At 45.1% G+C, this 17891-nt stretch overlaps 1 protein-coding gene across 2 annotated transcripts in view; it reads right to left on the bottom strand.

Moving 5' to 3' along the window:
• Positions 1-17589, bottom strand: part of LOC133361691 (guanylate-binding protein 1-like) — a 77116-nt gene extending 59527 nt beyond the window's left edge. The window contains exons 1-5 of one of the 2 annotated variants that reach the window (XM_061580679.1): positions 17191-17589; positions 9063-9117; positions 3636-3676; positions 1382-1436; positions 484-551 (exon numbers count right to left, since the gene is read on the bottom strand). In XM_061580679.1, the coding sequence (XP_061436663.1) occupies positions 484-551; positions 1382-1436; positions 3636-3676; positions 9063-9117; positions 17191-17374 (403 nt within the window). In that variant the 5' untranslated portion in view covers positions 17375-17589. Of the gene's footprint in view, positions 1-483; positions 552-1381; positions 1437-3635; positions 3677-9062; positions 9118-16533; positions 16613-17190 lie in introns of those variants that run through there. The other variant, XM_061580680.1, reaches the window with a different exon arrangement.
• Between the last annotated feature and the right edge of the window lie 302 nt (positions 17590-17891).

The following is a 17891-nucleotide window of genomic DNA, read 5'->3' on the forward strand; positions in this document are numbered from 1 at the left end:
CCCCTGCCTAGTAAGGGTTATGCACTGTTTCTGGACTCAAAAAAGCGATCATAAGATAGGTTTTTGGGATAGATCGCTTAAATATATAAATGTGTCGTTAAAACCCGCCACCACCCGATGCAGCCAACTAGTAAGGGTTGTCACGTAAACAGAACATGCCAATTCGTCACTAGTACTGCACACCGATCCAAGCCAAACTATAAACTTTCATAGATTGCCCTGGCGATCCATGACTATAAGATATTATTAATCGCTATGTACGATACTAACTGCTGCTTTAGCACCTGGTCATGCAGCAACGTCAACAAATGCATCAAGTCCATGTTTAGGGTGTCCAATAACCTCACAATCACTCCTCTAAACATCTAAGGATGCCCCCATATGGCTGCATAAAAGTGTCTACATTGGGTAATTTCCAAGTTAGCAACACTTACGAGCACTGCAGTGTAGGACCTATCAGGAATATGTTTGATATGAACCAACCTCTGGACCGCCGGGGTGTGGGAAGTGCAGGTCTGGCATTTGGTTCCGTCTGCTCAAATTTCCCAGGTCTGAATTACAAATTAAAAAGTACACAACACAAATTATATTAAAATATTATCAAATGGCCGTCTCTCATGGCATAGCAACACAGCAACAGCCAGGCTGAGTGTAATGAAACTGAATCATTGCCCTTTATATGAAGATTTTTAAGAGCAATAAAAAAACATTCTCAAAGGCACAGCAGAACTCAGCTTTTTGGTATAAAGCGCCGATGACCAAATCACTTGAAATGCGCCCTCAGTTGTCAATTGTCGGACATTAAAAGCTAAGCAGGTTTGAGCCTGGACAGAGCTTGGATGGGGCTGTGCTCCATCGTGGGCAGCATGTGGCAGCACCAGACATTAATGATTAAACCGTACTCATGAGTCCTACTGAGGATGAAACCTGTTAACAGGTTTGTTTCTCTGCTTTATGTTGGGATGCACAACGCTTTAAGTTGGTGGTACAAACTACAAAAGGACCACATATTCAGTTATTGTAAGCTTTCTTGATAAGGCTGAGAACTCATTCACATGCAATACACATGTGTGCGTGTTGTTACATCTAATGCATTGCCCTGTAAAGTATTTCAATGATAGTGCATCTGTGTGCTCACTGCCTTCACAGTCCGCAATGCCTGGATTGGTAACGTATGGTCAAATAACACCCATGATCTGCACGGCAGGGGAGGCCCTCATCCAGTGTTGGATTAACAAAAGGGCTGTACAAGACCATGTGCCTGGTAACGGTTGTAAATCGGTTGTCAGAGTGAAACATCACTCCTGAGGGTGCACTCGCTGTGATGTTTTTGTTATTTCCCATAGAACATCCAGCCAACATCTGTTTCTGCGTGACACACCCAATCATTGCCCAGCGCTTGACCATGTTCCTCACATTGGTTAATTCCTCTCCATCTGTGGGAACAAAAACACAGAGAAGTCAGTGCTTCGCTGTAGTGACATAGATATTGAGTGCACAGGCGGTGCAACTGCACTGTGGTTCACAGGCCATAGTGGCCCATGCACTCGGTGAGAGGGGCAGCTGCAGATTGGTGAGATTTAGAAAGACGGTGCCAATGTCAAGTTCTGCAGTCGGGTAGTTATACTAAAACTAGCTGGGAACCGAGTAACGAACAGCTTATGTAGTGCTATAAATTGCGTAGGGACAATTTGTCCCACGTTCGATTCGATGGGATGTATGTAAGAGAAACGCAAAAAATATATATGATAACATATCGGTGGTGTTAGGAATCTTAAGTCCGCCATTGCTCATGTACACACACTCGAATGCTCTCAAAACAACAAACACACAGACACAATCAGGCGTGTACACAGTCACAAAAAATATCTCATCCCGACAAATACACGCACTGTATCGAATAAGCCAAGAAGAATATTCCGAAATTGCCTTTGAAAACTGTATGTGAGAGCCTACGAAAGCCAACATGGCAAATAATAGATAGACCCAAACACACAAACACACTGTCACCCACACGTATAACAATGCTAATTTACACTTTTGCACCTTTCATCCAGAGGTCACAAGGCGATGTACAAAACGCAAACACACACACACGCTGGCTCACACCAACAAAAGTTTCTAGGAAGAAGTTGCGTACTAAGGTGCTATTTGAATAAAACAAAGTGAATTCCACAGTCTGGGGGCCACACGAGAAAAGGCGCGGTCACCCATCATAGAGATATCAAGACATACCCATGCAAAGTAACACACTTGCACAATTACATACATGCACCCTCATACACTCGCATTAAGAAATGCATGCAAAATCACACACATTACTTAAATAAAAACATTAATAACATGAATATGTAACTTACCTAATCCACATCATGGGTGAAGCTCAAGGGGCGATAAAGTCACAAGGCCACATTCCACAGGGACTTAATGCAATTGTAGTAATATTGCATCAGGATTATTTTCCTGACATCAACACTGATGCGCACCCATATTTATAAATTGGCAGGTACCTTGCCCAGATACTCCCGAATTTGCAGGATGCTGTTTTGGAGCCTATGCAAACCCCTGCCTAGTAAGAGTTATGCACTGTTTCTGTACTCAGTTAAAAAATAAGTGTTACATAGTTAAGAAATAGCTAAAGCGCCCAAACGTGTATGACCAGGACAGTTTCAGAGTCTTGAGAAGCAATGATTACTCCTTTGGTTCTTTCGGTAAAGTCACGTAGAAAGAATATTAATTAAATAATATAATACGACGTTTCGATAGCAACACAAGCAATCGTCGTCAGGTTAAAACACAAACCTAGTAAACTTAGAAATACAATGCAATACAACACAGAGAGCCGGCTAACACAACAGTCACACCCTACCTGGTTGATTACGTTCTTCCAAAGATTGCTAAACTTGAGAGAGAGACAAAACACAGACACGAAGACACACAGACACACAAGCAGAGAGAGACAAAACAGAGACACACAGAGAGAGACACACACATAGCCACACAGAGACACAACGCATCTATGTCGAGACCTTAAATAGAGACAGAGTGGGGTGGGGCAGAGAGAGAGGTGGGGGTGCTGGAGCAGAGAAATAAGCATGTCAATGAGAGAGCTGTGTGTAAATCCACCCCGCGGCAGCCGGGAGAGAGAAAGACCCGTACAAGCCTGGTAAATTTTAGAGAGAGAAATAGGAAGTTTGAGAAAACGAACTTAGCAACATTTTTGGAAATGTAATGGAATGCACACAGAGAGTCGGTTAACACGCAGTTAACGAATAGCCTGGTTGATTACGTTCTTCCAAAGATTGCTAAATTAGAAGTTAAGTGTGAAATTTGACAAACAGAGACACAAAGAGAAAGAGAAAACAAACTTAAATAATCTCCGTAGAGGTCGTTCAAACTTGATTTGAAGCTTTCGTGACTGCAGGAATTGTTATACAATGTATTCCGTCTAATAAATGGACAAATGCCTCCTTATTTTATATGCGGACTGTTTGACCGTGCTTTTCCGTGCTGATCAGTGCGGGTTAAAATAATTTCTATGTTCATCCCATCACCGAAAATTTGACAAATCACACCCGGCTATGTTCTAAGCGTGGTACAACACCGCTTGTATATGTGTAGTGCATGGTATTTACCTGGTTCTTTACTATGATGTAGGCTTGATTCTCCTTCTGACCTGTGCAACAAATTCAAATCAATCATTCGTGTCGTTGTGGAGATTATAAGGAACAACATATATCAGCAGACAATATTCCTCATTCACATATCTGCCTCTACATATACAAAATAAAAGTGTATTTTACACATACCATCTTAAATTATCTACAATAATACTCATGGTTATTTAGTTTAATGTAATACATATAGTTTTTCTGCAAGCTCGGATTCATGACGATAAGATATTACCTAACACTAGATGGCCGTTGACCAGCATAGGTTCAGACAAGCCTGACTTTACAAATAAGACGCTGTCAAAAACTAGTCCAGTTGTTTAGTTGTGTTGAACCAATTCTGCTGAAAGTATGCACTCCCAGAGGTTACGTGGCTCATGAAACATGTAATGTTGATATTTGGGGTGATATTAAAACGGCTCTATGTTCTGCTTAATTCCTTTGCTTGATTTGAAGCTTTTTTGACTGCGGGAAAAAACTCTTTGGTTCTTTCGGTGAAGTCACGTAGAAAGAAAATAAATTACATAATAGAATACGACGTTTCGATTGCAACACAAGCAGTCGTCATCAGGTAGAACTCAATTTGAGAGAGAGACAAAACACAGAAACGGAGACACACAGACAGACACACAAGCGGAGAGATGCAACACACAGAGAGAGACACACAACATAGACACACAACATAGACACACAGAGACCCAATGCCTCTGTGCCGTGGCCTCAAATAGAAAGAGAGGGGGGTGGGGTTGGGGCAGAGAGAGAGAGAGGTGGGTCTGCTGGAGCAGAGACATTAGCATGTCAATGAGAGAGCTGTGTAGAAATTCACCCAGCGGCGGCAGGGGGAGAGAAAGACCCAGCAAGTCTGGTAAATTTTAGAGAGAGTTGTGTGGAAATCCACCCCATAGCAGCCTGGGGAGAGAAAGAGCGAATGGACCTATGAGAGCCTCGTAGATTTTATAGAGAGAAATAGGCAGTTTGAGAAAACAAACTTAGCATTTTTTTTGGAAATGTAATGCAATGCAACGCAAAAAGTCTGACATGTTATTTTTGTTTTATTTTATTTATTTTTCTACCTACGTGACTTTACCAAAAGAACCAAGGAGTGTTATTTTACTGTCTCCAACCGCAAAGGTGCCCAACACACGGACGTGGATGCCCTGTCGCGATTGCCAAAGAGCGACGGGTGCGCGTGTTTCTCAGGCTCGGGGCGCTGTACGACGCCTGAAGAGGCCTCGCCCCCTCCCTTTGCGGCGTCAATCGAGGTTGACACCCCTGATTAAGCCGACGGTTCTGACGTGTGTGACGCCGTTATTGGCTTGGACAATGCGGAGTGGGGACGCCTCCAGGTTGAGGACGCTTCCCTGTTTAATATATGATGCTGTGTGAAGGGGGCAGACGGGGGTGGGGATCGACGGGGTGTAGCCTCTGTCATTCTCAGAGGCGGGTTGCTGATGCGTTGGGACGGAGGGTTGCGCCATTACAACATCGTCGTGCCCACTGCCCTGTGGGGTAAAATAATCTGAGCAGTGCATGAGCGACTGCTGCACCTCGGTGTGCATAAGACACAAGCCACACTTAAGTTCGACTTCTTCTGGCCCGGTATGGTGGATGTTGTCGCTAATGTATTGAAGGGGTGTGTGCAGTGCGCTCGGCGGAAACCCCCGTCTAAACCCTGGTGTCCACCATTGCAATCTATTCGAGTTTCCCGCATAAATGAGTTGGTCGCTCTTGATATCCTTGGTCCATTTCCTACCACCCCTCGTGGGAATAAGTATTTACTGGTGGGCATCGAATATTTTTCACGGTGGCCGATGGCCTGGCCGCTTCCCAACCAGTTGGCGGTGGTCATCACAGAGGCATTCCTCGACGGCTATGTGATGGACAAGGGGGTGCCTGAGCGCCTTCTGACCGATCAAGGTAAACCATTTTCTTCTAAATTGCTGCGGGAGGTGTGTGATTTGTTGGGAACAAAGAAAGTACGTACGTCGCCCTACCACCACCAGACAGATGGGATGGTGGAGCAAGTCCCAGCTTGACTGGGACTTGGCTGCCTATAGAATGGCCCCTCATGTGTCCACTGTCTACTTGCCATTTGTTTTAATGTACGGGAGAGAACACGACCCCCTGATTGATGTCTAATAACAAGCTGCGCCAAACATAGCTAAATCTTAAATTTCGGAGTCCATGTGCTTTACCCTTCAGAGGCTTTCAGAAGCACGCGAGGCTTCCAGGGGAAATTCTAACTCACGCCAATTGGCAAATGAGCGGCTGAGGGGTCTCCGTCTTTCTGGACATAAGTGGTCTCCAGGTAACAGAGCCTGGCTGCACTGTTCCCAGGTACCGGTGGGTACATCAGCCAAATTGTTTAAACATTGGAGGGGGCCGGTTGATGTGATTCGGGCTGTTCGGCCTCTGTATTCAAATTCGCTGGGGTCAACGGAGTTGGTTTGTACATCCCTCTCGCCTAAAACCTTTCATCGTGCCATGTGAATTCATCACATCTCCACTATGCAGGGGCCGAGTGTCGGGTGTGTCAGGCAAGCTGAGGTGTGTACCCGCTGAGGTTGGTCCTCAGGGGAGTTATGTGATCCCGTCCTCAGGTTCTGCGCGTTGAACTTCCCCAAAGCCGCCGCCTGCTTCAGGAGTGGAGGGCCCGTCTGCCCGGCCGACTGCTCTTCATGAGGAACCGGGCACATTTTCCAATTCGCCCTGGGACCCCCAGGGAGCTTACGCCCACCTCGCCTGAGGGACCGGCCACAGGGACTCATTCCAAGACTGTTCAGTTTTCGTGACCCCCATACACACACACTCCCACGCCGTCAGTTGGTTGTCACACTCGTCATGTCGTATTGGTCATTGGCTGAACCTGGCCTTTATTGTGCTTGCGGGTGTTGTTACACGGTGAGGGTGGGTGATGCTGGAGGGGGTCCCGAGGTTTCGTGTGTTACCACGTGTTTTTTATTCTCTTCTTCCGCTCTTCTCTCTCTCTTCCTTTCTCTCTTCCGTTTTGTTTTTGCGTATTGTTGGTTCTTTACTTCTGTTCCCTTCCCCTGTTCGTCACTGTATATAATGTAGATATTGTACATATGGGATGGGGTATTTATTTGTTGAGGCACACTGAGGGGCTTTTGTTTTTTGTTGAGGGTGAGTTGACAGCCGGGATGGCTGAGTTTTATGAAGGGGGGGGGGGGTGATGTAGTGACACCGCTGGTTGTCACCATGCTGTGGGTGCAGTACCTGCCCTAGAGGGGCACGGTGTGCGCTGAATAATAGCGCTGGATGACACCACGCTTTATGTGCAGTGCCGACCCTACACGACAGGGTGTGTGGGTGCCAACCGAAGGATGAGGTTGTGCGTGGCCATGGCACTCTGGTTGACTCAGGAGGACACGTGACCGGTTAAATTGACAGAGGGGCCCCAAGAGGGGGCTAAGGGGTGTCACGTGATTGGGACCCAGATCCTTCCCGAGGATTCTAGAAGGTGGACATGGCCAAGAGTGGAGCAGGCCGTGCCACAGAGAATATAAACCGTGTCCCGAGAGGGACCAGGGTGGTTATTCATCCTGGAAGAAACCCTTCATCTATGTTCTCCGTTCAACGAGTCTCCAACACGTGGACCCGGGCCGAAGTCGTTGGTCCTGGTCCATAGTAGCAGTTACGTGGTAACTAGTGTGGTTAGCCGGGGGGTCATTACCTTAGGTTGTTATTCTGGTGAGGGGAAGTTACCCCGTGTGTTGGAACTGAATAAACAACTTGCCTCCAAGTCTACGAGTGCCACTCAGTTGAACCCATTACACAGGTAAGGATATGTGTTGTCAATGCGCTGAAGACGCAGGACCGGTGAGCCCAATCCACCACCCAGGGACCATCAGGCTCAAGCAGCACTCCTTCATTGGTTCCCCTCACTTGCCCTGAGTCTCTGTAGGACTTACTGGAACTCCCGGCACCTCATCACCTCACTCGGGGTTAGGAAATCTCACCTTCTCCCTGCAATGTGGATTCAAAGTTTGGCTGGATAGAGCAATCGTAAGCGCACCCTATTCCTGTTTTCCATATCTCTATGCAGAGGGAGGAAGTTCATCTTCTTCTAGTCAGCCGAAGTAAGGTCAAGTAATGTAAAGTTTCCCTCAATTTTAGTGGCTTTACACTTTAATATTCTTGCCATTTTTAGCGCTTCTTCAGTTTCATGCCAATTGGGGAAGGGGGTGGGGTCTCAGATTATTTGCTTCCATTAAATCTTGCCCCTCTTTCCTTCCAAACAAGTGTGTTGGTTGTTGATGCGGAGTTCCAGGTTCTTTTGTATAGAGGGTCAGAGTTTTTGAATGTAGCAGATAGCTCCTTGGGAGGCAGTGTCCTCTACCCCCTCCACGTCACCAGAGGCCTTCAATTGACTTTCCCAGCCCTTACTATATAGATTATTAAACGTCTTCATTAGCTCCTTGAGTTTGTTATTATCTACTTTTCTCAGGTTCCCGTGTTCCTGGAAGAGATGCCATTGCTAACTCTTGTTTCTCTACCCTCTCATTAATCCTGTTTAGTTTTTCGTTGAGACCCGGAGTAGAGTGGGTTTCTCCTCCGTTTATTGACCAACTTCCCGGGTGTTTTGGAAAATGTGATTGGCATTTTCAAGTAAAGCTTGTAGCATCCCATGATTCCCTCCAGGAGGGGTCTCAGGTCTTTCCTTGATTGAAGAGGTTAATGGAGAGGAGGTCTTTGACTTCTTGCTTGTGACTCTTTCCGCTCTTCAGCACGTGGAGTGTAAGGCAAGCCAACAGCGGCCTAAGCTTCAGTTACATAAGACAGGACCGAGTTAAAATACAATTCTAACTTTTTCGTGCAGGGAGAAAGGCATGCAAGAATCTGAGTCTTCCAATAAAAAAACTGTAGAAACCTCGTGCATTGGGCTGATATTAATGAAAGGGTCGAAGTGGTCTTATTGAGCACTGCTGACTCGGTCATACAGTCACCGGAAGACGCTATTCGTCTATTAAAATGATCTTTGTCATTATTTATGAGAGTCCGTGTAAGTATAGTGAGAGTATTTTCAAGTGAATGTGCACGTGTGTGTTTGGATGTGTATGTGCTTGTCAAAGTGCACGTGTGTGAACATGAATAATGTCTATCTCCAGGGTGGTATTGATCGACCCTTATTTATAATGGAATGGTTGCGTTTTCATACGATTAATACCATATTTATTTAGAGTTAGGACAAGTGTTACACAAATTCTAGACTTTTTGTAAGTTGTTCCATACTCAGGTGCCAGGTTGAGACCATCAACTGCTATTCAGAAACCAATTTGTTGAAACAGTTTGAAATCATGGACTGCATTATTGCCATTTCTAAGCCAACCCAGACACCTCATATCTCCACTGATGACAAATAAGACTCACCTCTTAATCGCAAACTTGGGATGCATGTCCAGCTTTAAGACAGGTTTCACTGCTTCTGATGTGAGGAGACAAAGCAGTGATACAAGAATCAATATTTTCTTATATGCAAATAATTCATTAATATTTAATCTCAAACGTTACAGAATTTGTAATGCAGACATATAATTTATTGTCAGGGACAGAGGGTGATCCAGAGGCATTTTCAACCACAGACAAGTGGGCATAGCAAAAGTTGGTGTTAACAAGTGGCCAAGCTCTGTGGCCCTTAATATTTGGCCAAAACTGCGGTTGGCAATAGCAAGGCCTTATGGGAAATAGGAGGTTAGGGCAATAGTAGAGTGACGGTCGCACTCGTCAAAGCTTAACTTATTTGCTTATTCCTTCACTAAATACAAGTAAAGGCATAGCATAAACATCAATAAATGTTCAAATAACAGAATTAAAATAATGTTATTTTACCGTTAATGTTGAGAGTTGAAGTTCATGGTGATGACGATGATGTTGATGAGGATTCGAAGGAGGAGGAGGGGCTTTGCCCACCCTCTTCCTCTATCAAGTGGTGGAAAGAGAGTGGTGGCGGCAGTTGGGAAATGAGATGATGCATGGAGGGAATATAGATGTGAGTGATATGAAATTACAAGTGCCGGTCGCCGTGCTAAACCGTTGATACACAAACACCATACCACGGTAAGCCAATTAGTATACCGAAGGAAAACCGTGCATACGTAAATACCGTGAATGTGAAACACGCAGATGGTGAGGGATTGCTGTATTCTAATTACCGTACTATCGTACCCTCACAAACCAGAATTTGGCAACTTTGACACCCCTGGGTAGGAAGGAATTTTCACGAATGTGTGTTATCCACCAACACTCTCCCAGTGCTAAGTTATGAACGTCCGCTCGTACTTGTGAACCGAACCACGGAACTCCTTTGTTCAGTGGAACAATCATCCAGCATCAGGACTCAAGGAAAGTGATATCATAACCTTTTCTTTTCACGTTACATTATTTTGTATTATTTACTATACAATATTTCTCTGGATTAGATATAAATGGACAATATTCCTTATTTATGAGCATAACAATGCTTCCCTTTTTTGTATAACTGTAATATATTTTACTAACAGTATGTACAGTATGTGCCGAAGTATGAACAGCTCGACTTATGAAAGGAACAAGAAACACAGTCCGTTCGTAATTCGGGGACTATACATATGTATATGTGGGAAACGGTGGTGGAGCGGCTTGTGCACTGCTCTATGAACCGACAACGTGAGTTCGATTCCCGCTCATGGCCATCATTAGTGATAGCGATTATATGAAGTGGTCCTGGGCTTCCCCCCTAGGTCGACTAATCCTCAAATTAGTATCTGGTGTCATGTGTAAACTTCGCCACTGGGGAGACAAAGGCGCCCAGACGTGGTGTTGGCCACCCACCCCATTGTATGCTCTTTCGGCCTTCATAGGTACTTGCTAATAGCACTTGCCCCAACAGCCTTTGAAAGGCTTTACGGGGGATTTGTTTCTCAGTATACATTTGTTTTTATTTTACCAGGTAAAGCCCACTGAGTTATATAGCTCTTTTAAACAATCGACATGGCCACAAATAATAGCTGAACAAAGTGCCTTATAATGTGGGAATTTATAACAGCCAAATTATGCCAAATTATCATTGCAAGTTTATGAATGTGGAGGGAAAACCTGGCAGTACCCTGGGGTAACAAATAATACAGAATGGCCAAGGCAATAAAACATTTTATTTCTGGGAAACAATTTTTTCCAGGGATGTACTTAACTTCGCGACTGGGATACCAATCAATCCGAAATCAGTGCTACTCCGAAATGTCGAAACGCAGCGAGGACGATTGCGCTGAAACCTTGAACGCTCGTACGCACCACAGTGCATCGTGGACAGCTCGTCGAGATGAGTCGATTGCCGCATCGCCGACCATCAACAGACTAAAAATGACTGCATCATGGACATTATGCGAGAGCCGGGGTACTATGGTACCACCGGGTACTGCACGAGGTGCAAATGGCAAGTGAAAAGCCGCTGCGAGGATCATCCGAGTTCATGCGATGTTTTATGCTCCTTGACGAGATCAGCACGGTATTGTGCTTCATTTCTGGTAAGCACCTTTTGTGTACTGAGTGCGACCTTATAATGCATTCAATCGGCAACCAGAAGCCAATACAGCGTGGCGAGCACTGGACGGACATGATCTTGCAGTGCCCGTCACGACATGTGCCAGATAATTGTGTACATGCTGCAGTGAGGTAATGTTTTTGGCAGACGTCATGTAGTTAGTTGCAATATCAAGATTGTTGAGTTACTGACGTGTTAGAACGTGACTTGATAATTTCGTTCAGATCATTGTTGATTTTACCACATGAATCAGTAAGTTCGGAACAGTTTAAGTCAACACAGATGATGTATCGAGAGCCAAGGTGACCCAAAGTCTAGGAAACTGGAAAGCTCGACAAATATTTCCAACACCGGTGAAGACGGTGGTCGATAGATTACGGTGATCAAAAGCCTCCGCACGCTGTTCGTTATTTTCACAAGCAGCACCTCGAATGACGGGAATGTAAATCAGTTCCTTAGGACCTTCATGAAGAGGTCTCCAGGGTGAATCTGTGTGATCTTACCACCATGTCTGCTGCGGCTTTTTGCGATGTTGCTGATGTACAATAAAATATCCGTCAGATGCAGCCTCATGCTTAATTACGTCCGGTGAGGCATCATATACCCAGGTTTCAGTAACAGCCAATATATCGAGTCCACAGCATAACCATTTGCAAGGCATTGCAACAAGCGGCATTTCCACAGTAGATCGTAGCACAGTTGGTGTGGAACCGATCAGCACTCCCTTCTGCACGATGGATGCTGGGCAGTGTCTGCTGGTGAGTCCCACCAAAGTATCGGTGACCTTTTGATGAGATATCATTGATTTGTCGATCCAGGCCAAGAGAAGTTCGGGTATGGCCCCTCATTCTCCAGGGAAGAGGGGAGGCATTGCTTCACCAGACCATTCAGCTTCCTGAGCTAGAGTTCTGCGAGTGAAGCAGAAGTTGCAACATCGCCATTGCAAGGTGTGGTTGCTGTTGTTGTTGCTGATGTTGTTGCAGTTGCTGTTATGTTGCTGCTTTTCAGTTGGTACTGTTGCTGCTGTTCTTGTTGCTGTTATTGCTTCTGGTGCTGTTATACATGCAACATGTTGGTGTTAATTAAAACCCTCTGATCAAATCCCTCGATCAAAGGTGCTATGTTTCACAAATCGTCTGCAGTAGTTTTTCTTTTCTTTCTTTCCTTATGTTGCCATATGCAATCCCAGTTGAGTAATTTATAACTCACATTTGGACTATGACACGAGGACTCTATGGTCCTACTCTTTTTGAATAACAAAAGAGATTAAGTTCGATAGGGTGTTTGTTAGGATGCCTGGCACCACAAAGTGCAACCACCAGGACTGGTTTGACTAGAATAATACCACCATTGGCAGATTGCTAAAGGAGAAGAGGGCTGCACGTAATATACTCTTGCAGGAAAGAGGCTAACGAGAAAAGACCTTTGCCTTCCACAAACCCTGAGTTGTACCACACAAAGCGGTAATGAGAAGGAAACTGAGCTTGTTTGGTCACAAATGCAAGATGGAGAACAATAGGAAAAAATGGGCAATGGAGCCATACTACCTGACAATGGATATGGAAGTATTTAGATGACCAACATTAGCACACCATTTGAAACACTTCAGCAACTTAAAGAAGCTGTCATTGGTGATTTTGCACGCCAATTCCTATACCACAAGTGGCGATGCGACAGAGACATCCTCGCACGAAAAAATTACATTGTTAATATCACTAACAACGACCTCCGTTCCGAGTTGCCAGGCAGGCACTCCTTACACATTCAAGTCAACTGACACTGTACTGGACACGAATGAGGCAGTCAACGACGCTAAATAATGTCTCAACTCTCTGCAACCACCTGGTCTGCCTCCACAAAAATACACGTCAATATTAGCGTACCCATCATGCTTCGCAGGAATTTAGACCCACGAACACTTTGCAATTGTACATGATTAGCCGTGAAGAAAATTATGCCCCATGTAATTGAAAGCCAGAAACATGACTGGTCATGCAGCAGGACACCATGTATTCATTCCACGCATTCCAGTCAATCACTCTGACCTGTTCTGTCAACTTAAACACCATCAATTCCCTGTCCACCTCGGTTTTGCAATGAGCACCGATAAGGCACTGAGTTAATCACTCAAAGTTGTTGGCCTCAACCTGCTAAGTGCATGCTTCTCTCATGGTCAACTCAACGTTGGTTGCTGCAGAGTTGGCTGTGCGACAAATCTTTTCATATTGGCACCAGGTGAAAATACATGCATCGTTGTCTAACCTGAAACTTTCCAAGGGTAACAGATTTAAAAGCTGTCCTCTTATCAAAAAACAAAAAAGCCTTGCGACTGTATCACACCACCCAAAAACCATAACAAAATACACACATTTACCGACTTCGTATGCAGCATTCAATTATTCTAAGACAGCAATGCAATATATTACTCAACATTTGATGACCGAGACCCGTGTGAAGCCGGAAAACTTAGGATATAGGGTAAAATATATTATAAGTGTACTTATGACTTGTTTGAGAAAAATAATGTTTAAACTTCATAAATCACCGTCTATTGTTTCGCATTGTCAAACACTGTTAGGCCGGAAGTGATGACACGCATGGAATCCATCACTGTGGAAGCAAGGGTGGGTGTATCACACAAATGATACGTCATGAGACTCCCTTCCTTTGGCATCGATATGCAATACCCTGGCTTGCCAGCAGAATGCAGTACAACCAAGTGAACGCTCATAAAACATCTCCCTTCTTTATGGCATTGAATATTGCATCCTCCGGTGGCTCTGGTTTTTCCCACATGCATAAACATTTACTCTATTCGTTCTTTCGGTAAAGTCACGTAGAAAGAAAATAAATTAAATAATAGAATACGACGTTTCGATTGCAACACAAGCAATCGTAATCAGGTAGAACTAAATTTGAGAGAGAGACAAAACACAGACACGGAGACACAGACAGACACACAAGCAGAGAGAGACAACACAGAGAGAGACACACAACATAGACACACAGAGACCCCACGCCTCTGTGTCGAGGCCTTAAATAGGGAGAGAGGGGGTGGGGCACAGAGAGAGAGAGGTGGGGGTGCTGGAGCAGAGAAATTCGCATGTCATTGAGAGAGCTGTGTGGAAATCCACACCGCAGCGGCCAGGGGAGAGAAAGAGCAAATTAACCTAATTGATGATTGTCATTACACATAATGACAATCATCAATTACATTATGATCAATTACACTGATGTCAATGCCATTAGCATAATTGGCATTGAAGTCATTATCATAACATTCATATCACTTCATTATCATTTCAAAATATACCTTCCATATGCTTTTAAACTCTGCTGCTTTTTATTCAAAATGGTGGTTGGTAATAATCCAGTAGAGGGGGTTCCCGAATACAACAAATGGAACACCTACGCATCCAAAGTTACATCAAGTCTCACTGTTTGGAGTAATTGCAATGTTCTCATGACAAACTCGCTCGAACCGAAGTTCAGAGAAACGTCATTCATTTGAGATGATTTTACAACACTAACTTAGTTACAATTTTAGAATAGATTGACAAAAAGCTGATTTTGTCAACTATAAAAATTCGGCGATGATATTATGTAAGACTAGCAATTATACAGTTCCTCTCATAATGTTGAACAATTATATTCTCATTCATAATAAAATCACGAATGTGTTAGGTACATCAATGTCATCTGACCTGTTATGGAATGGCTGTATTACTAATCAGGCTAAGGCGACAGCAGAGAATATTTGTTTTCTTTTCCAGGTCAAACACTTTATTTTTTATTTAACTTTGAATACATATAATTGCCCTACAACGTATCTCAAATTCGTCCACAGCTGGGAAGCTCATCTTCTTGGTTCTTTCGGTGACTTTACCGAAATAACCAAGAAGATGAATCCCTGCAGTCACGAAAGCTTAAAATCGAAAATCTGGGAAGCTGTTGTTTTAACAACCATACCGCAGGTCACAACAACACTGACGGTACGCACTCACCCACCCACTCACCCACCAAACCACCCTCTCACGTACCCACTTACTCATCTACCCACCGAGCCACTCAACCACACAGCCACTCATCCACCAAACCACCCACACATTCAACCACCCAATCACCCACACACCCAACAATCTACCCACTCGTCCACCCACCCTTTCACCTAGTGACGCACCCACACACTCAATCACCTCACCTACTCTCCCACACACACTCTTTCCCACCCACCCACATATCAAGCCACCAACCCAATAACCCACTCACCCACCCAACCATATACCCACTCACTCACTCATCCACTCAGCCACCCACTCAAAAACCCAACCACGTATCCACCCAGCCTTTGATCTACTCACTCTTCCACTCGCCCATCCACATTTCACCTACTCACCCACCTCACCTACCCACCCTCTCACGCACCAACTCACCTACCCTTTCACCCACCAACTCACTCACCAACCCATCAAGCAACTTACCCAATCACCCACTCACCCAACCTCATCCACTCACCAACCCACCCATTCACCAATCTAACCACTCGTCCACCCACTCGTTCACCCACCCAGCTTCTCACCCACTCACCTAACATTTCTACTCACTAACAAACTTACTTACCCTCTCACCCATCCACGCACTCAACCACCCAATTATCCATTCATCCACTCACCCATTAATCCACTCAACCACATACCCACTCACCAATTAACCGACCCTTTAACCCACCCTCTCAAATAGCCATCAAGCCACTCACCCAATCATCCACTCAGATCCACACACCCATCCAACCCAACCACTCATCCACCCACCCTTTCACCTACCCATCCACCCTTTCACCTACTCACCCACCCTCTCAACCACTCACCCACCCACCTTGCATCTACTCACCCACCTCACGCACACACTCACTCACTTACTCACCCACCCAATCACTAACCCAACCACTCGTCCACCAACCCACTCAACAACTCACCACCCACCCTCTCAACCACCCTCTCACGCACCCACCAACTCACCACCACCCTCTCAAACACCCATCCACTCACCTATCCATCAAGGAACACACCCACTCACCCACCCAGCCAACAATATACTCACTCTCACCCACCCTCATCCACTCACCAACCCACCCATTCACCTATTCAACTACTAGTCCACCCACTCTCCCACCCAGCCTCTCACTGGCTTAGTCACTCACTAACCAACTGATCCACACGCCCTCTCACTCATCCACCCATTAAGCCACTCACTCACTCACTCACCTACTTACCCACCTACTTACCCACTTACCCACTCACGCACCCAGGTGTTGGTTCTTACCTCAACATTTGATGTTGTGTGCCTTTGGGGATGTGATCAGAGGCTGATGAAGGCTTTAACTACTGGATGAATGGTCACAGGAGTTGTTTGATCATACCCCCAAGTGGAGTGACCAGACCTAGTCCAGATTTTACTCGGCACTGACGTTAGCCATGTCGGGAATCAGACTCAGGTCACTGGGTTCAACGTTTTGCGTGGTAACCAGTCACCAACGCTTCACTCCCGCACCAGAATCAGAACAGCACTGTCTCAATAATGATCTGAGGCTTCTACTAACCTGACATGCCCCCAACCATTAACCCGACCTTACACTCACCCGAACAGATAGAGTACAAATTAATTCAATGAGTATCGACATGGTGTTCAACACCTGTTTAGAGCCCTGAGCCAGTGGTGGAAATTCCACATTCATATGGTGGGGTGCATCTATCCAAAATGCGAATAATGTTTACTTCCCTATAACATGATACTAGTTTAAACAATCTCGCATTGATGATAGGCTGAGTCAACCCCACCCTAAAAGGATTTGAACTCGCAACCTTCAGACGACTTCAGACCACTTAGCGGATTAGAAACCCATTCAAGGAGATACACAACCTGGAGCTAATTTACTGACCCATCCATTCACACACTCAACCACCTTAGTAATCCACTCACTTGCGAGTCGGTTCATGAGAAAGGATTTTCCGGTTCGATATTTCCCGGCTATCGCCACCACCACCACGGGCTTCTTGATTTTCCCCAGAACCTGCGCCGTGTCCTCGTTGATGTAGAATCTCCCGGTGTCGTCTGTCATGATGAACGGAAGCGGCATACTTGGGTACGGAGACGACGTGGTCATGACTTCTTTGCTTTGATCTCTGTGAATGTTTGAGTGTCTCTGTCTCTCTTAACGGGTGCCAGGCTAAGCCTCTGTGTTTCTCTCAACGAGTGTGTGTGCCTGTATCGTTCTCAACAGGTTTGTGTATGTCTGTTTCTTAGGTGTCTGTATTTATCACTCTCAACAGGTAATTGTATATTTCAGCAGGTGTGCGTGTGTGTGCGCATCGGTTGGGTCTTCACTCTCACGTTTAGTTAAGGGTTGTCAGAGTTTTTACATTGTGAACTTTGCCCAAGGCAATTACATACAGACCAAAATGCTGTGTTCGTCGTTAATTGTGATAACAGGGTTGTTTTTGACTTCGTTTTCAGACCCATTTTAATTGGGGCTTTAAGATCAGGCCTGATTGCCCACTGGCCAACCAGAGAAGGGCACTTTAAGGTTGGTGATTGCTACGTGATTGTTCAGGGGGAATGCACCTGTGGTCCAAATGGTTATAACTATATCAATATAGGACAGCCTACAAAAAATTGCCACC

This window comes from Lethenteron reissneri, unplaced genomic scaffold (genome assembly GCF_015708825.2).
Source record: "Lethenteron reissneri isolate LAM-NWPU_2019-01 unplaced genomic scaffold, ASM1570882v1 scaffold_120, whole genome shotgun sequence".
In the NCBI taxonomy this organism is placed as follows: Eukaryota; Metazoa; Chordata; class Hyperoartia; order Petromyzontiformes; family Petromyzontidae; genus Lethenteron; species Lethenteron reissneri.